The sequence below is a fragment of the Anguilla anguilla genome, chromosome 16 (assembly GCF_013347855.1).
Source record: "Anguilla anguilla isolate fAngAng1 chromosome 16, fAngAng1.pri, whole genome shotgun sequence".
Taxonomy (NCBI): Eukaryota; Metazoa; Chordata; class Actinopteri; order Anguilliformes; family Anguillidae; genus Anguilla; species Anguilla anguilla.
Genome location: NC_049216.1, coordinates 35069211 through 35088430, shown reverse-complemented (window position 1 = coordinate 35088430; position 19220 = coordinate 35069211). Strand labels below are relative to the sequence as shown.

General features: G+C 51.3%; 2 protein-coding genes across 6 annotated transcripts in view; one reads left to right on the top strand and one right to left on the bottom strand.

Annotated features, from left to right (window-relative positions):
* Window positions 1-131: 131 nt before the first annotated feature.
* api5 (apoptosis inhibitor 5) lies at window positions 132-9377 on the bottom strand. The gene is made up of 14 exons (XM_035395906.1): window positions 9306-9377; window positions 8485-8646; window positions 8195-8288; window positions 7812-7877; window positions 6743-6894; window positions 5615-5821; window positions 5048-5152; window positions 4736-4825; window positions 3872-4053; window positions 3233-3326; window positions 3077-3133; window positions 2800-2879; window positions 2248-2399; window positions 132-1238 (listed from the first exon to the last, which is right to left on the bottom strand). The coding sequence occupies exons 1-14, from the start codon at window positions 9375-9377 to the stop codon at window positions 1159-1161; spliced, it is 1593 nt and encodes a 530-aa protein (XP_035251797.1). The 3' UTR covers window positions 132-1158.
* The window catches only part of traf6 (TNF receptor-associated factor 6), a 10448-nt gene continuing 70 nt past the window's right edge, over window positions 8843-19220 (top strand). Inside the window, exons 1-10 of one of the 5 annotated variants that reach the window (XM_035395904.1) lie at window positions 8843-9272; window positions 11700-11783; window positions 11940-12079; window positions 12406-12570; window positions 12943-13251; window positions 14146-14296; window positions 14876-15034; window positions 16110-16181; window positions 16792-16869; window positions 17344-19220. The exon at window positions 17344-19220 is cut by the window's right edge and continues 70 nt beyond it. In XM_035395904.1, coding sequence (XP_035251795.1) covers window positions 12950-13251; window positions 14146-14296; window positions 14876-15034; window positions 16110-16181; window positions 16792-16869; window positions 17344-18234 — 1653 coding nt within the window. In that variant the 5' untranslated portion in view covers window positions 8843-9272; window positions 11700-11783; window positions 11940-12079; window positions 12406-12570; window positions 12943-12949 and the 3' untranslated portion in view covers window positions 18235-19220. The other 4 variants (XM_035395901.1, XM_035395902.1, XM_035395903.1 and 1 more) reach the window with 4 other exon arrangements.

Here is a 19220-nt window from a genome sequence, read left to right as displayed (position 1 = left end):
TAAAAATAAAAAAGTAAACTTTTGACCTTTTGACAAAAGTTCTTTCCAAACATTCTTCATATAAATACATTTTGCCGTTAATCACAGAAAAGTGGTGATATGAAATCTCAGGAAAACAGAATAAGAGTTGATTTGGTCCAAATGTCATTTTTCCTTTTTAATCAAAAACATTTTAAATAACACTTAACATGAGAAAATGGCATTACAAAATGATGCATGCAAAACTTTTAAGCCAAAAACTTCTGTTAAACAGTCTAATAACTACCTTTTATTACGTTGCAAAGTTGCGCCTCGAGTACATTTAACTGTCCTGTTTTTGAACTTGTATTACTGCTGGTTATCTGCGAGTCATTAAGACAAATTCAAACTGATCGATTCTTGTGCTCCTATGGTAAACAAAATATAGAGTACAAGCACATATTGGTTTATGGGTGTATATATTTCTATTTCTTTGAATCTAGATCTACTTCATACATTGCTACACCTATACAACTATGAGGATTCCATTCTGGCTCCTCCACCACCCCCCCCAGAATTCAACAAAATCAGGAGGGCAACAAGAGACTTCCAAGACAATTTTATGGTAAAATTCAGTTGAAAACATTATTGATCCTTACAAACTTGCAAGACTAATGCAACCCAAATCAAACATCTAAAAAACAAAAAAAAAAAAAAACACAAAGGTTAAATAACAAGGTACAAAGTAGGCATTCGTTTTGTAAAATAGTCACTTTTTTTTTTTGTTTTGTTCCAACAGTCTGACAAGTTAATAAAGTACAATAGAGCACATCTTGAAAGTCCTGATCCACAGAAATTCGTCCATACAAAAAAAAAAAAAAAAGAAAATCCATGAACATCTACTTGAACAAATGCAGCAGGAGAAATAAATCTGGATGACAAGCTCCTTCCACTAAAAGGGTTTGGATTTTAAAAAAGGAAAATAAAAAAGTACATTTGAATATTCGTTTTTTTACAGGTGGTTGGGGAGGAAGGGAAAAGGTGGAAAGAGCGGTAATTGGCCGAAGAGCTCACGGGCAGGGGGGGTGGGTGGGTGCACAGACATGACACATTCACCGGTGCAGCGAGCAGTATGCACACGCTGCACTTGGGTCAGTGTGCGGTCACGTGATCTCGCGGAATCCAGCCAGGCCCCCCCCCTCAGTAGATCCTCCCCCGGCTCCTATTGCCCCGGCCACCCCAGCCTCGGCCCCGCCCACCACGGAATCCTCCACGCTGTTCTAGAATCCGGAAAAAAAAGACAAGACAATTCAGCGCTGTTCTCGTACCGGGGCAAGCGAACTGCCCTGTCACACTTTCACACTTCAACCCCACAGAAAGATCTGGAGACAGTCCAATTAATTCATTCATATTTCATGCGAATGGCAACAAACACCAGATAGGAAGAGTAGTCTATTCAACACAGAGTGTGAGAGAAGTGACCTGCAGTCCTGTTACCTGGTTTCCAGACAGTTTTGTGATAAAACCACGTGCCTATTCCGAACTGAGGAGATGCATTGTGCTAGCACGCTAGGCTTTTCTGATTTCAGTTAAGCGAAACATCTATTATGCACAATAGCTCATTTCTATCAGCCTAGATCACAGTATAGAAAACACAGCAGATCAGCGAATTTGCATCAGGCAGCTAAATCTCAGACAGTCTTCCTCATGCACCCAGGGTCTGCTTTCATGGCAGATGGCACACAGTCATAGTTCCAGCAGCATTAACCCATTTTCACCTCTCCCAGGGGATGTTTTTCAACGAGGGTATTTAAAAGAAATAAATAAAAATCAGTTTCTCTTTTTGCCGTTAGCTTGTGCACTCAGTGCAGATACTGACTGAGCCCCACCCCCTCTTAAGAATGACAGTGGGAGGGGCCACTGAAAACTCAAGAACTGTACCCTGAAACCAAACTTACTGGTCGCGTGTCACACAGGCCCGGGCCCAAACAGAAAAGCAGGCCGACTCGCCCCCCGCTCCCCCGCTTACCGTAGGAGAAGCCCCACCCCCCCATAGGAGAAGCTCCGCCCCCCTGCACTCACCATAGGAGAAGCCCCACCCCCCATAGGAGAAGCCCCGCCCCCTTGCTCACCGTAGGAGAAGCCCCGCCCCCCCACCCCCCATAGGAGTAGCTCCGCCCCCCATAGGAGAAGCCTCGCCCCCCCGCTCACCATAGGAGAAGCCCCGCCCCCCTGCTCACCATAGGAGAAGCTCCACCCCCCGCAGGAGAAGCCCCGCCCCCCGCTCACCGTAGGAGAAGTTCCCGATGGTGGCGCTGTACTTCCCGCTCGGGGGGTTGTAGATCTGACGAGCGTCCCGCCGGGGCAGCGGGGAGACCTTCTTCGTCAGCACCCCCGCCCCCGCCCCTGCGCCCACCTCCTCACCGGACGGCCTCTTCTGACTGCACAGGGAACAGGAGGGGGGGGGGGGGGGGACACAGGGAGGGAGGTCACGGGGAGGGGGGGGAGGGACACAGGAGGGAGGGGCCACCGAAAGGGGGGAGGTTGTGGTCAGCCACTGAGCAAACTATTACAGACATGATCCAAATCCTCCTTAAAATAATAACAATAATAATAATAATAAGAACATTTATATAGCCACTTCAGCGGTTCTGCTCATTTTCATTCGGACCTGTAAACCAGGAAAACGAAGAGAGCTTTTCTCCACTGCACTGATCCCCTGGACATTCAAAAAAGGCAGGCTACGCAGGGAACTGTCACGAGCCAATCAAACCTTTCGAAGGTTGGATGGGTGGGGGGGCTGGGTTTGGCCAATGAGGAGCCTCAGACAGGCAAACCTACCCAGCAGCCTCTGTCTTCTGCACGGGCTTCCAGGAGAGAGTGATGGTGCTCTTGTACGAGGGGGGGTTGTGAAAGAGGTCCTGCAGCCCACAGAGAACAAAGTAAATGAAGGTCATTCAGCTCTTTAAAACTGAAAAATACTCATTATTACTAACAACAATAATAATAATGAAGGCCCCCAAGCAACAGGCCTAGCAGTAGAAGTGTGCTTAGACTGCAGCTATTAAAGCACCACTTTCTCAGAGAGGTTTCTATTACACAGCGGCAAATATCTCACCTTTATGAGGACATTGATGTTGTTCGTTATCTTGAGAGCCACGACTTTAATTTTATTCTGGGAAGAGACAAGGGGAAAATGTAAGTGTTTACACGGGTTTCTGACCACGTTGTTTTGGGATTAACTTCCAGATCGGAGCGTTTGCAAAGCTCTCACCTCCTCTGTTTTAAGAGAGTCTCCCGTCTTTCCCTGCAAAGCCACTCGCAGCTGCCGGATGTACACCTGTAGCCCGCGAGCAAAGTACTGTAACCTGTGGGGCAGAACCAGGTGAGCATGAGGAAACTACAGGACCAAGCTAACGCTTTACCCCACAAGTATAACAACAATAATACTCGTGTTGGTGCAGACCAAAAAATTTAAAAAAGGCCCGTTAACTACACTACTGAAAGCTCACAGACACAACAAACACCAGAGCTACTAACACACTGATGCTGCAGTGCCCTCCCCAGCGTCTATCCACAGCTTGCAGAAAGGTAGCTTACAGTTCGACTGGTTTCCTGTAACTTGACTGGCTCTTCCATATCTTAGAGCACATTTTGCTATAAGGCCAGTGGCTGAATTTGCTTAAATTGCCACTTCCAATGTGACCCCCCCCCCGCCCCAAACACACCCCACATAAGATCATTATTCAGCAGAAGCACAGACTGACCACTGGCTTATTATTAAAGCAAATTCCTGGAAAATTCCATATCAGTGGCAAATAAAACAGCAGTAAGGTCACCGCATGAACAGCGCCAGCCCATAGGGGGCGGCGGTGAGGAAACGGGGGAGTGAGGCACAGGCCGGTGCACGTGCCTGATCTTGAAGTCCTTCAGGCGCTCGGCGTCGATCTTGTCGATGAGGTAGTCCGGAAGCTTCTTCCCCAGCTGGTGGAAGCTGAAGAGGAGGCACTCCACGTAGCTGAACTGCAGTTTGGGCTCCTCGCTGCCGGCGTTCTCCCCGTTCTCCGCGTTCTCCGGCGGCAGGGGCATGAACTCCTGAGAGGGCGCACAGGCAGACGGGCATCAGCACGACTGCCCCCCCCACGCTCCCCCCACGGGACGGCCAAGGGAAACTCCGGGGTGCATGTACCCAAGCATTTAACCACCCTTTAGATCACAAACGTGACTAGACTGTTCTTAACTGAACATTCTAATGCTGATGTCATAATCACTACTGGTGAATGACAGAAGTAGAGTTCTAGAACACTGACTCGGAATTCTGGAAAAAAAAAAAAAAAAAAAACATTCCAAAAAACCTGCTCTCCAAAGGGTTAACAACCTAGCCTTAAAGGATATGGAATGGGAGTGTGACTATTTACCCAGGGCCTCATTTTCAAAATCACACCAGTCCCCCCAATAACCGTTATCCTGAATCAGACTTGCCATAATGCTGCAGGAATCCACAACAGAGTACCATCTCAGGCCTGAGTTTGGCACTCAAAGGCAGAGGCAAATTCAAAGCAGACTGCAAAGCTGTACGGCAAGGCTGCCCAACCCTGTTCCTGAAGATCTGCCACCCTGTAGGTTCAGTTCAACCCTCATCTGACGCACCGCACCCTGAGTCTAATTAGCTGCTCAACAAGACCTCTATCTGTTGAACAAGGTGCGCTTTGTTTGAGTTGGAACGAAGACCTACAGGATCTCCAGGAACAGGGCCACTCTGAGGCAGGGCTCTTACCACCAGCTTCTCAAACAGCATGGTCAGGTTGGCCTCCAGCTTCTCCATGTCCCCGCAGAAAGGGCTCATCTCCGCCAGCAGCTTCAGGACCTGCGGGGACAGACAGCAGGTCAAACGCAAACACAGACGATGAGACTCGTTTCTACACTGCCACACACAAGCATTTTACTGGCAGGTTCCAGGACAGCCCCAGCTTCTCAAAGTTTGAGGCTGCAGGACTGCAACTCGAGGATGGAGCCTCCCATTCCCACCCCCCCACGCCCCCACCCCCCACGCCCCCCAGCAGGGCGGGGCCGTGTCCACAGCGCTAACCTCCAGCTGGATGTCCAGCTCGGCCACAGGGCTGGTCAGCGTGCTGAGGTTGGGCAGGACGTGGTCGCAGAAGTACGTCACGAACCGCGTGGAATGCACATTTTTCTGAGGGCGGAGGAGAGCATGCGGTGAGCGAGAGAGCGAAGGGAACCTGGCAGGAGAAATCTCAAACGGGCCACCATTATCAGCCAATGAGAAGCCAGGCTCAACAGCACAGGTGAGAGAGGGAGGGTTCACATGGGCCTCCACAAGCTGTCAATCACTTCTATTAACCAATAAAAATATTAACAAATGACGCAACTCAAACTCCCTGAAGCGGAGAGCCATCCCAAGTATCACGCATTATGGGCTAGAGCGCCACCAACAGGCAGTCCCCTGTTATTACACAGGGCCACTTCATTTAACCCACTGGAGCTCTACTGACCCAAGCCCAGTTCCAAATGTTCACCCAGTGCTCAAATAAGCATACATTTTTAGAAATTAAAGAACAGCATTCACCAAAAAAAAAAAAAAAAAGTTTAATTCTTTGCAAAACATTACATATGTTCTGAAATCGGGCGCACTCACAGAGAAGAGGGGCAGGGCCTGGCGTGTGCACTGCAGGAGCCGGTCCACATTGTCGGCGTCGCCGGGGTTCAGCGCCTGCTCCAGGAAGGCCTGCTCCACCACCAGCTCCACCAGCTGCTGCCGCCCAGCCACCGTCTGCAGGCTCTTCAGCCCGGACAGGATACGCATCAGCAGAACAAACTCCTCCCCCGTCACGTCCTCCAGAACCTGCAACGCACAGGGCACAAATCTCAGCAACTCTGCAATAGACTCCTGGTCCTAAGCAACAGAGTCCTGGTCCTAGGCAACAGACTCCTGGTCCTAAGCAACAGACTCCTGGTCCTAAGCAACAGACTCCTGGTCCTAAGCAACAGACTCCTGGTCCTAAGCAACAGTGTCCTGGTCCTAAGCAACAGAGCCCTGGTCCTAAGCAGCAGAGTCCTGGTCCTAAGCAACAGACTCCTGGTCCTAAGCAACAGACTCCTGGTCCTAAGCAACAGAGTCCTGGTCCTAAGCAACAGACTCCTGGCCCTAAGCAACAGAGTCCTGGCCCTAAGCAACAGTGTCCTGGTCCTAAGCAACAGAGTCCTGGTCCTAAGCAACAGAGTCCTGGTCCTAAGCAACAGAGTCCTGGTCCTAAGCAACAGAGTCCTGGTCCTAAAGCAACAGAGTCCTGGTCCTAAAGCAACAGAGTCCTGGTCCTAAAGCAACAGAGTCCTGGTCCTAAAGCAACAGAGTCCTGGTCCTAAGCAACAGAGTCCTGGTCCTAAGCAACAGAGTCCTGGTCCTAAGCAACAGAGTCCTGGTCCTAAGCAACAGAGTCCTGGTCCTAAGCAACAGAGTCCTGGTCCTAAGCAACAGAGTCCTAGTCCTAAGCAAGAGTCCTGGTCCTAAGCAACAGTGTCCTGGTCCTAAGCAACAGTGTCCTGGTCCTAAGCAACAGAGTCCCGGTCCTAAGCAACAGAGTCCCGGTCCTAAGCAACAGTGACCTGGTCCTAAGCAACAGAGTCCTGGCCCTAAGCAACAGAGTCCTGGTCCTAAGCAACAGAGTCCTGGTCCTAAGCAACAGAGTCCTGGTCCTAAGCAACAGTGTCGACGCAGCATTTCTGCGTATCCTCAAGTTCAACCGCACAGTGCGGGTTCTCTGACCTTCTTGGTCTCGGGGAAAATGAAATCCTCCACTTCCTTGGTCATGACGTCCTCTGGCAGAGTCTTCAGCTTGGTGGACAGGAACTTGATGGCTCTCTCCCGCACAATGTCCTCGCCCTGCAGGATTTGTGTGAACAAGCCTCCCAGCGTACCTGCAAATACACAAAGGGGGGGGCAAGACGTCAATGTATTTATTACAACTGAAGTACTGCTGCACTTTCCTTTCAGTCAGTAGCCACTTTAGCGCTTTAAACCCATGGGCTCATTCCAACCACTTATTATATCCATCCTGTTCTCCGCAGCCCTCGCGTGATCCGGAACTCAACTGGGGGCCGCCATCTTTAAGGACACTCCAACAAGTTAAAGCAGTGGTGTCAAACTCGTGCCATGGAGGGCCGTGTGTGTGCAGGTTTTCATTCCAACCAATTAATGCTGCCTTAATTGAGTCCAATTACTCATTCAGCCATATGCGTTTAACTGCATTGAAGCACAGAATATAAGAAAATTTTTATTTAGACAATGCGGGTCACCATAGACGTCGGGTCACCACAAACCTGCATCCCTAATTCAGCAAATAATTTAACTAATTATATAATCAAGATCTGAGGCTGGAATGAAAACCTGCATACACACGGCCCTCCATGGCACGAGTTTGACACCACTGAGTTAAAGGCTCCACGGAGGAGCTCCTGGAGGACGCTTCAGTGAGGACACACGAGAGCAGTCTATGCAGAAGCCATTTTTCAGAACGCACGTGACGTATAAATTATCCACCCGTGGATCCACCTCTCCACATCTGTAACAAGACGTCACTTCAAAACAGACACGCGACTGATTGAGGACGTTCCCTTCCTTGCCTCCTCCATTGGGTGGAGCAAAGGAGCGAGGAAAGGACGTGAGAACGATATAGGAGGAGTGAAAATAAGTGACTGGAATGAACCCAAGGTGCACAGACCCTTTAGCCCGACTGACTCAAGTCCTGAACCACACCAAAACCCTGCAGATGCTGCTGGCCTCCGGGACTGGGGTGGGGCATGCGAGTTAGGGGCTGATTTTTAAAAATAATTACCTTTTGCATCAATCTTGAAAATGGAGATCAGGGCAATGTTAACCTGGTTGAATTCTGCGGAATCATCTGGAAAAAAATCAAAACAAATTAACAAGTTGAGTCACTGAAGTGACTACATAACTACAAACATCACAGGACAAGTCAAAAATGTGCCTGGGAAAGTAACGATACACAGTAGCTGCTTTTGCCACATTTGTAAATGATTGGACAGGCCATGATTATATTGTACAAACCTAATATGGGGGACCATGAAAGCCAACCTTTGGATCGAAGACGGCACAAATGATTGATTGATTGAATATGGGGAAAACGCACAATGCAACAGAAAGGGTGATAAATATGACATCACGCTTTTGTGCTCAGAACATTTCATGGCACGGTACCTGTCTGAAGCAGCTGGGTCAGGATGTCTGCCACCCTGGGTAAATTTTCCCCTGCAGCGAACCTGGGCAGCTCTTTAATGGCCTGCCGGCGAATCTGTAGGTGCACAAGATTGTCAAGAGCAACAATGACTGAGTGATTTAAACAGCCATGACAACAGGCTGTTTACAGTCCTTTACAGTCCTGCGCGACAACAACGTACCGCAACGGAAGAAATTTGTTGGAAATTAAACGCATAAGTGCTGAACTTAAAACATGGTATTCTCCACTGCCTAATGCCCCCATCCCTTACCGAAACGTCTTCGTCCTCGCACAGGTCAAGCTGGGCGTTGATTGCGGCGTCCGCCAACTCGGGGAAGTTGCTGAAGAATTTGGGAATGAACTGGGCGGCCAACCTCTTCTCCTTCGGCCCGCCTTTCACGCCATCAAGAATAGCCTGGTACGCATCTTTGTGCTGTAAAAAGATGCAAGAAACGAAACGAGAGCTAGTTACCGACCGCCAAATATAAAATTATTGCAAATGACGTAAATGTTAAAAATAAAACAGAATTGTTACAAATACTACTGAAATGGATAACGATTAAGTAAGCAACAAATAACTAGTAATAATAAAATTACCGCATCCATGGAAACCAAAAACAAGCCATTATTTCCACAACTCGTTGACCTGCTGCGTACAACCTACTTAGCTAACGTTGGCTGTGCCAGGTTTAGCTTTGCCATCATCGCGAACTAAGCAAAGTAACGATAACTGTTTCAGAAACTATTGTAAATTAGCAGCTACTCTGGTTTGTTAGCTTGCATTTTCCAGGTTAGCTATCCTTCAGGTGATTCCTGTAGATTCGTCGAAATCGGCGATCATGGCAGCAGACAAGGCGCTACACCAACAGACCAGTTACCGGATTTGGGCCTACGCTCAACACTGAAGCCTCGGAGTCGCAGTCCCCACGGCAGCCTTAAAGGGACGACATTTCTCGGACTACTAGCTACTTAGCAAGCTAGCATTAGCCAAGAAACGCGAGTAACCACGTCCCATCAAGAGACGGCTACAACCCTTGCGTTCTCGCCAAAACAGTAAAGGTACACATGGATCGTCGTACCATCAACACTCACCTGGCTCAGGTTATCCTTGGCGTCGGCAAGGATCCCATAGCTACGGTACAAATCCTCCACAGTGACCGCCATCAGCGTGAGTCGGGTGCGCGACTGAAGATGGGGAAAATATGTTAAATAATACCCTCAGAGTCTTTCCTTACCACCCTCTACTCTTAGCTCCTATTGTGTTGTTTTTTCCGGAGTTAAAAGTAATTTTAGTAAAGCGGAGGGGATGGAATTTACGAGAAAGCCACTAAAATATTTCCCGGTAAGGCATGAATACCTCAGCTATACAACGTAATAGCGACGATGCGAAATTTAGGCCCGTAGCGCCACACTCGCGCATGCGCAGCCTCTCTCCGAACACTGAAATGTGACGTACACGTTTAACTACCAGAGCCGTAAAGGAGATGGAATATATCAGGGATACACTGATACGAGGAAATCCAACTCGTATTAGAATTTAACTATGAGGTGTAACTTGACAAATGCAAATCATATTTTATTCTGATTTTCAAATGATTACGCCAGTACAGTTCACAGAAAATCTATCGTTTTTTCCTGTCAAAATGCATCAACAATCAGCATGTTTGATACCTAGATACAATTACATTTTAAAATTTTAGCAGACGTCATATCCCAAATTTACTTTGTTAGCACCATAGACTGTATAAAAATAGCACCAATGAATATATTCTTTCTTTATCAAGGAACTTACATAGGCTATAGTCGTGCTGATTCAAATTAAATGAATTAACTTGCTGGATCTTGGCAGTCATACTTGGGAACACAATTTATTATTCACAAAATTCAGATCTCCATTGCTATGAATTTATTTGTTTGTTTGTTTGTTCTAATTTTGAAATAAAATGAATAAAAGCGAATAAAATGTATTTACATACAGTGTCTATGCTTTACAAAGCAATTTCTGGCAGCTCAGCCTCCACCCTCAAGGGGGCAGTGGGTAGCGCGTTTTTCATCTGGATTACTCAAAGACCTCATTTGAAATTTTGAAAATGCAGGAAAAGGCGTCCAGGATATTTTACAGGTATTACATGTAAGCGGGGGACAGAACCTGGCTTTCTGGTAAGGTGATCGGCACAAAAATATGTTCATGTAATGATCTGCCTCGCAATTATTGGACATGTGGAGCGTAGCTAACTCTTAACTCGCTTTACAGCGGTTCGGTTTTGCTTCGCTCCCTTAGCCTGACTCAAAGGCTGACAAGTTCCTTAGCTTTTGGCTAATTTAGCAAGATAGTTAATCTATTAAATTAGGGAATCAAATCTTGAATTTGACAGTACATGGTATATATTATATGTGGGGTTATTTGGCATTTAGCGAATATGCAAGCTAGCTGACTTAATGCTAATGTTTTTGAGAAAGACTTGTCTTGATTGTAAAGTATCGTTAGCTGGCTAACGTATCTTGGCAAAGTAACTGTTAACAAAGTTAGCTGACTGCAAGAGATCTCTTTCGGTTTTCATCTCGTCTCGTGTCGGAAACTCCAAAAAACTCAAATCAAGATTATCGCTCGTTTTCAGTTCATGTTTGCACGCTACTTTGGTGGTCTGACATTTTGCAGTCAGATTCCAACGCGACAGAAATCCCCGGTGTATTTTGGCCAGGTATGATGCGTGGCTACGTGTTTTGTATGTTTATTCTTTAGACGTGTATACATTCCACGTTTAATGTTTGATGTTGTGTGGATAAACACTAGGCCATATGCGTAATCGGAACGAATATTTATTCGATGTTAATTCGTTGGAATTTGAGAGTTATTTAATCTGAAAAAGTTCTGAAGTTGGAACAAGTTGGCACACGATACGAGCACTGCCATGTGAGTTACAGTCCCGTGTGCTATGAACAACTTACCAAATGCGACTACAAACGCCGCATGAACGCGTTCACAGCAGCAGCTGTAGCCAACTGACGCCATGTGGTACGATTTGTTAAATATTTTTTATTTATGGTTAGATGTGACTTTCCATTACATCTATTTTGAAGTGGCTAACGGTATTGTGTTGTGTGGGCGGGCAGTCGCGTTTCTATCGCCGTTCCATTCATTGTATCGCAAAATCCTACACGGCGAGCGTCAGCACATTAAATAATGCCGACCCCTTCCGCAGAAAGAGGAACCGTACTTGGGTTCGGCTGTAGTTCCCATTTTGATTTTGATTTTGATCTTGGTCTGAAGGCTACTTGGTGTGAAATTTTGAACTGAAATCTGCTTTTACGATGGGGACAGGTTAATCACATATTACGGACAATAAGCATCTAATTCAATGTTTTACTGTATCAAAATCGGCTGTCGCTGCGGAGGTTCCATAATTGACATGTTCAGAACCAAGACCGATTTGTGAGTTTGTGGTGGGCTGTCTGTAGTTTTTAAAAGATGCCTTTATTTTGCAGATTTGGTTACCACTGAACAGCGCACTGCGGATCCTGTACTAAGGACAAGAGACATGTACGACAGCCTCTGGTAAATTCTGGAAGGTATGCATGATTAGTTTGGTTTACCGTCTCGTTGTGTCGTGAATCTCATCTCGTTTTTCTCGATGAGAATTTGTAGCTCTTCCAATATCAGGTAAACATTATAATGCATCCAAACTGGAAATGCAGCAACCGTCTTTGTTTGTTGATTACACGCAGGCGTATCCTAGACAGAGAGAGAGGAAGCAGCGTCTGTTAAGGCTCTGGTTACTGAGTGCAGGAGGAAGGCTCTCTAAACCTCTGTCCCTCAGAAGAGTTCTGTTTCGAGAACTTCTGCGTTATTGGTGCGATTCCACAAGGTGTGCTTCTGCTGACTGCTCAGCTACCACCTGGCTTCATCGCCTTTTCTTATCTCACACAGACAGACACTCACATGCACGTGTGTGTATATATATATATATATATATATGTGTGTATGAATAATATAATGTATAATTGCAATATAATAATGTTTCTTCTTCCTTTGCCCTTCTTAAATATGCTGTAACATTAACCTTGTTCCTGTACTAAATTACAAAAAAAAACTAAAGTGTAGCAGACAGAACTGTTATTTCCTTTATGAGGGAATATTTTCTTCAGTAAATAATGTCTGAATCATTTTGTATTTGGGGGATGCCTGTTACAGCCCTAACCAGGCCCAGTCCCCGGCCCCCGGCTCTCTCTGCAGTGACAGGCCTGCTGACAGGTTCTGCTTTTGGGCACATGGGGGCCCCCTGTACCCAGACGGGGTCCTGCTGATCCGTGGGGGTGCACCGCTTGTACCCGGAGCCTGGCCCAGAGGTGCTTAAAGGTGAGCCCAGCCCAGGTGCCTGCCTCTAAGTGCCTGCCTTTTCAACAGGGGGTCTGCTGAGTCCCCCCGTCCCAGGGGCATCCCAGGCCAGACTTGGTATGCGATGAATGCATATAAGATTTTAGAAAAAAATATTTAAAAAATATAAAACTCAAATAAAAAGTGGGGTGTGGTGGGGGCGTGCCCGCATGCTCTCTGCGTGATTGACAGCAAAGACTGAGGACCGTCACGGTGTGAGCACGGTCGGGCCTTCCAAACTGGGGAGACAAAACGCTGAAACGTGCTCATGCCTCTTCCGCCCTCCCTCCCTCCCTCCCTCCCTCCCTCCCGCCCTCCCTCACCCCCTCCCGCCCTCCCTCCCTCCCTCCCCAGAGAGGACATGTCGTGCTACGAGGTGGAGAAGGACGGTGCGGAGGGGGCCTGCTGTGGGGCGGAGCTCTCGGGCTGTGCCGCGGCCATGGAGAAGGACTCGGGCCTCAGCTTCACCGAGAGCGAGCACACCCTGACGTCCTCCAGCCTGGCGGGGGGGGCGCAGCCGGACCTGCAGGGCTACGACGTGGACTTCGACCCCCCCTTGGAGAGCAAGTACGAGTGCCCCATCTGCCTGATGGCGCTGCGGGCCGCCGTCCAGACGCCGTGTGGCCACCGCTTCTGCCGCGGCTGCATCGAGAAGTCCATCCGGTGAGCCCCGCCCCTACCCCCTACAACCACACCCCCGAGACAGACCTCGCCCCACCCCAGCCGTACCCCCTACAACCACACCTGGGAGACAGACCTCGCCCCACCCCAGCCGTACCCCCTACAACCACACCCACAGCGGCCCTCGAACCGGACCGTACTGCCTAAAAACACACCCCCGAGACGACCCTCACCCTGCCTGTCCTCCCCTAAAAACACCCGCCCAGTGGCCCTCGTCTCGCCTGCACCCCCTAAAAACACCCCAGACCAGAGACGGGCCCTGCCCCACCCGCACCCCTAAAAACACCTAAAAACACGTCCTGAGACGGCCCTAGCCCTGCTTGTACCCCCTAAAAACACACCCTGAGGTGGCCCTCGTCCCAACCGTACTGCCTAAAAACACCTTGGGACGGTTGCACCTCTGACTCCCGCCACCCCCCACGGCTGGTTTAGGTCTGAATCAGACACAGCTTTTGAGGTGGAAACAAACAACCAGCCGCTGCTGCAGCTCTCCAAACTGGCACAAGGAAGGTGGAAGATTGGATACGACCAAGCATTTCGGAAAAACCGTCCACTGGCTTGGTATGCACTGGGTGTGTGCAACCACAAACTCTTCCTGGTGATTTTCAAATAATTTACTGTAAACTTAAAATTACTTCCAAACTCCAGTCACTGCAGTACACACCCATATCATACAAGCATGGTCAGTTCACCTTTTGCCAAGTTAATGGCAGAACATAACCCATACCTGTACGGCAGATTTTGGCACTAAAGATAACAAATGCATATTCTGCAAAGGAGTGCGTTAAATGATAATTGCAAGGCACTCTGGGAATTGGTGTTTCTGATAGCAGCAGGAAGTGGCTGTCAGTGACTCTCCCCTATCTCTCTGAGCAGGGACGCGGGACAGAAGTGCCCCGTGGATAACGAGGTGCTGACGATGGAGCAGCTCTTTCCAGACAACTTTGCCAAGCGCGAGATCCTGTCGCTGACCGTGTGCTGCCCCAATACCGGCTGCGGCCACAAGATGGAGCTCCGCAACCTGGAGGTGAGCGTCCAGCTGACCAGTGGACTGGCCTCCGCTACCCTGGGCCCAACTGCCCCGCGACCAGCCCCCGCTGCCCGTGACCTGCTGCCCCGGGCCCAGCCCCCGCTGTCCGTGCCCTGCTGCCCCGTGACCAGCCCCCGCTGCCCGTGACCTGCTGCCCCGGGCCCAGCCCCCGCTGGCCTCCTGATGGGCAGAATTACAGTTTTCCCCATGTTAAATGAATCATCTCTCAACTGATTTAAAAATGGGGGGGGGGGGTTCTGTAGGTGCAAGCTGCCCTCAGAGTTAAATACACCAGACGCCAGTAAAAAGTGTGCAGATTAGTTACAACTTCAAAAGAAACTTCAGAACAAACCTGAATTATGTTTTTTAAAATTTGTAAAAATTATGAAAATTCTCAAGGGTTTGCACAAGTCAAAAAATAATTGCACTAGTACCCAAAGTATTAATTCTGCAGTTTTTACTAAACTCTTCGAAATACCTATTTAAGCCCAGATGTGATTGGCAGAAGGGTGGTGATGATGATGATGATGTAAGAACAGAACTCACCGTTCAGGAACCCTTGCCTCCGTCTCTCAGAACCACGTGGGGCAGTGCCAGTTTGCCACGCTGCCCTGCCCGCTGTGCCAGGTGTCGGTGTGGAAGAACATGCTGGACGAGCACAAGGCCCACGAGTGCTCCCGGCGCACCGTGTCCTGTCCCGACTGCATGCAGACCTTCTACTTCGAGGAGAGCCAGGTAGCCCGCCCCGCCCCGTCCTGCCCCATCCTGTCCCCCACCCCGTCCCAGTCCCGTCCCGTCCCCCACCCCGCCGCGTCCTGCCCCGTCCCACCCCGCCCCATCCCAGTCCCGTCCCCCACTCCACCCCATCCCAGTCCCATCCCGTCCCCCACCCCCTGACTGTACAGGTGTGTGTGCTGGCTGAACAGGTGTGTGTGCGGACTACAGGTGTGTGTGCTGACTGTACAGGTGTGTGTGCTGGCTGAACAGGTGTGTATGCTGGCTGAACAGATGTGTATGTTGGCTGAACAGGGTGTGTATGCTGGCTGAACAGGTGTGTGTGCTGACTACAGGTGTGTGTGCTGACTGAACAGATGTGTATGTTGGCTGAACAGGGTGTGTATGCTGGCTGAACAGGTGTGTGTGCTGACTACAGGTGTGTGTGCTGACTGTACAGGTGTGTGTGCTGACTACAGGTGTGTATGCTGGCTGAACAGGTGTGTGCTGGCTGAACAGGTGTGTGTGCTGACTGTACAGGTGTGTATGGTGTGTGTGCTGGCTGTACAGGTGTGTGTGCTGACTGTACAGGTGTGTGCTGGCTGAACAGGTGTGTATGCTGACTGTACAGGTGTGTGTGCTGGCTGAGCAGGTGTGTGTGCTGACTGTACAGGTGTGTGTGCTGACTGTACAGGTGTGTGTGCTGGCTGAGCAGGTGTGTGTGCTGACTGTACAGGTGTGTGTGCTGGCTGAACAGGTGTGTATGCTGGCTGAACAGGTGTGTGTGCTGACTGTACAGGTGTGTGTGCTGACTGTACAGGTGTGTGTGCTGACTGTACAGGTGTGTGTGCTGGCTGAACAGGTGTGTGTGCTGGCTGAACAGGTGTGTGTGCTGACTGTACAGGTGTGTGTGCTGGCTGAGCAGGTGTGTGTGCTGGCTGTACAGGTGTGTGTGCTGACTGTACAGGTGTGTGTGCTGGCTGAGCAGGTGTGTGTGCTGGCTGAGCAGGTGTGTGTACTGGCTGAACAGGTGTGTGTGCTGGCTGAGCAGGTGTGTGTGCTGACTACAGGTGTGCTGCGTTCTGTGTTCCGGCAGGTGCACGAGCAGATGTGTCCGCTGGCGAACGTGGTGTGTGAGTACTGCAGCATGGAGATGATCCGAGATCAGGTGAGAAGGCCCCGCTGGGGTGACACTACGCCTCACAGCGCCGCGCGCTTCCTGTGTGGCACGGTAACCGCTGGCAACTGGCCCGCTGTGACCCCCGCCCGGGACGTCCCGGCTCACCAGTTTCACCACGAGTGCAGACCAAGCGCCCCTCTTACCTCATACAGGAGATGGGGGGGGGGGGGGGGGTCCACAGGCCAGCACTGGCAGGGGTGCGCTTTAGCGGGAGAGATAGCGGGACAGGTGGAGCGTGGGACAGGTGGAGCGTGAGACATGTGGAGCCCAGGACAGGTAGCAGGACAGGTAGAGCGCGGGACAGGTGGAGTGCGGGACAGGTAGCAGGACAGGTGGAGCGTGAGACAGGTAGCAGGACAGGTGGAGCGTGGGACAGGTGGAGCCCGGGACAGGTAGCAGGACAGGTGGAGCGTGAGACAGGTGGAGTGCGGGACAGGTAGCAGGACAGGTGGAGCGTGAGACATGTGGAGCCCAGGACAGGTAGAGCGCGGGACAGGTAGCAGGACAGGGGGAGCGTGGGACAGGGGGAGCGTGAGACAGGTGGAGCGCAGGACAGGTGAAGTGGGGAGGTAACCCAGCGTCTGCTCCTCTCTTGCAGCTGGCCTCTCACTGCGACACAGACTGCCTGAAAGCCCCAGTGGCCTGCACCTTCAGCTTCTTCGGCTGTCAGGAGAGGGTGAGCCACCGCCCGCCTCCTCTCTCTCTCTCTCTCTCTCTCTCTCCTTCTCCCTCCCTGACTCCTCTCTCTCCCCCTCTCTCTCTGTCCCCCTCCCTGACTCTCTCTCTCCCCCTGACCTTCCCTCCCTGACTCCCTCTCTCTCCCCCTGACTCTCCCTCCCTCTCTCTCCCCTCCGACTCCCTCTCTCCCCCTGACTCTCTCTCTCTCTCCCTGACTCTCTCTCTCCCTCCCTCTCCCCCTGACTCCCTCTCCCTCTCTCTCCCCCCCGACTCCCTCTCTCTCCCTGACTCTCTCTCTCTCTCCCTCTCTCCCCCTGACTCTCTCTCTCTCCCTCCCTCTCCCCCTGACTCCCTCTCCCTCTCTCTCTGTCTCCCCCTGACTCTCCCTCTCTCTCCCCCTGACTTTCTCTCTCTCCCCCTGACTCTCTCTCTCTCTCCCCCTGACTCTCTCTCTCTCTCTCCCCGGTGGCAGATGCAGCGTAATGACCTGGCGCAGCACATGCAGGAGTTCACGCAGATGCACATGCGCAACCTGGCAGAGTTCCTGCGCAGCCGGAGCCTGCTGGAGGCGGGGCCTGCGGCGGCGGGGGTGGGGGTGGGGCTTGCGGCGGCGGCGGGGGCGGGGTCAGCGGCCGCGGCCGCGGCGGCGTCCTGCGGGGCGTCCTGCGGCTGCCGCCCCGAAATGCAGCACATGCGGGAGACGGTGCAGCAGCTGGAGGCGCGGCTGGTGCGGCAGGACCACCAGCTGCGGGAGCTGCGCATCCACAGCGAAACGCAGGCGGCGCAGCTGGGCGAGCTGCGCAGGCAGACGCGCGCGCTGGAGGACGCCGCCCGCGAGCTGGAGGCCCAGCAGTGCCAGGGCGTGTTCGTGTGGCGGGTGGAGGGCTTCTCCACCCACCTCCGCAGCCAGGAGGCCGGCCAGCCCGTGGTCATCCACAGCCCCGGCTTCTACACGGGACGTCCCGGCTACAAGCTGTGCCTGCGGCTGCACCTGCAGACCCCCACCGCGCCCCGCTGCTCCAACTACATCTCGCTGTTCGTGCACACCATGCAGGGCGAGTTCGACAGCCAGCTGTCCTGGCCCTTCCAGGGCACCATCCGGCTGGCCATCCTGGACCAGGCGGACGGGCAGCCCCACGTGGAGGTGATGGAGACCAAGCCCGACCTGCTGGCGTTCCAGCGGCCCACGTCCCCGCGCAACCCCAAGGGCTTCGGCTACGTGACCTTCCTGCACCTGCAGGCCCTGCAGCAGGGGCACTTTGTGCGGGACGACACCCTGCTGGTGCGCTGCGAGGTCACGCCCCGCTTCGACGGCCAGCGGCGGGACAGCTTCCAGCCGCGCGGCTCGGAGGGCTCGCTGTGACCCGCCCAAAAACCGGCCCGTCCCGCCCCCCCTCTGACCGGCCTCCGGGCAGAAATCGGCCTCGCGAAGCAAAGAGAGGCTGAGACGCCGGATCGCTGTCGCTGCAGGGATTAACTCCACACCCGCGTCTGACACGCCCCCCCCCCCCCCCCCCCCCACCATCACTGAGGAGGCCAGAGCAAGGCATGCTGGGATACCACCCAAAGCTGTGTGGCACCAAGACAGTTAAATCTGAGAACCAGACAGACTGCCGTTGGGAGGAATTCGAACACATATGCCTAATCCCAATCTTCACTGCTGTTCCAAAGACATAATGAAGGTAATCCAGATTAAAGTCCTTCATGAGGTCATGTTGGCTCGCAATCAATCACCGGTACCTGCCAGGCACATCTTCATCTTCATCATCATCCTCATTCCTGACTCAAGCTACTGTGAAGCACGTTCCTGAATTACAGACTGTTTTTTTTTTACATTTTTTCTTTTCTCTAGCGGTACAGATATTAAAGGACAGTCAGTTCTTTCTTGCTGCACTTTTAATTGAACTAATCTGCTCACATAATACAAATAAATGTATCCATTGATTGTTACAGATACTGGTTTTGAGGAGGCGGTAGAATTCATGTGCTGTTCTGTTGCCGTTCTCAAAGCCGGCACAGGTTAGTGTTTCTAACAGAGGCCAACATGGAAGTGTTCTCACTTATATTTCTGATTCTGTGGTTGTCGTCGTCGTCGCTGTGGGGGAGCTATAGCAACCACAGCCTTATGATGGGAACACTAAAGAGAGAAGGTGCTAACGCCAGGCGCCGCCCCCTCCCCAGCTAGCCTCTAATGGATCGCCACCGGCTCTAAATCCCATTAGCAGGTGGTTAGCGGGGTTAGCGTCGTTAGCGTCCTCCGCGGAGAGCTGGTTTAGGGGGAGGGCTGGTTTAGGGGGAGGACCTGGCCGGCCGCGGGATCAGGGTCAGAATCGGGTTCCCCAAAGCTGC

Bases quoted from the DNA above. Each gene is read 5' to 3' on its own strand.
- api5 (XM_035395906.1), bottom strand. From the start codon at position 9,377: ATGGCGGTCACTGTGGAGGATTTGTACCGTAGCTATGGGATCCTTGCC. The intron at 3,327-3,871 runs GCACGTGCACCG...TCTGCCCCACAG, and splicing joins CTGAAGGACTTCAAGATCAG to GTTACAGTACTTTGCTCGCG. The intron at 1,239-2,247 runs GTGAGCGGGGGG...TCCGGATTCTAG, and splicing joins CATCGGGAACTTCTCCTACG to AACAGCGTGGAGGATTCCGT.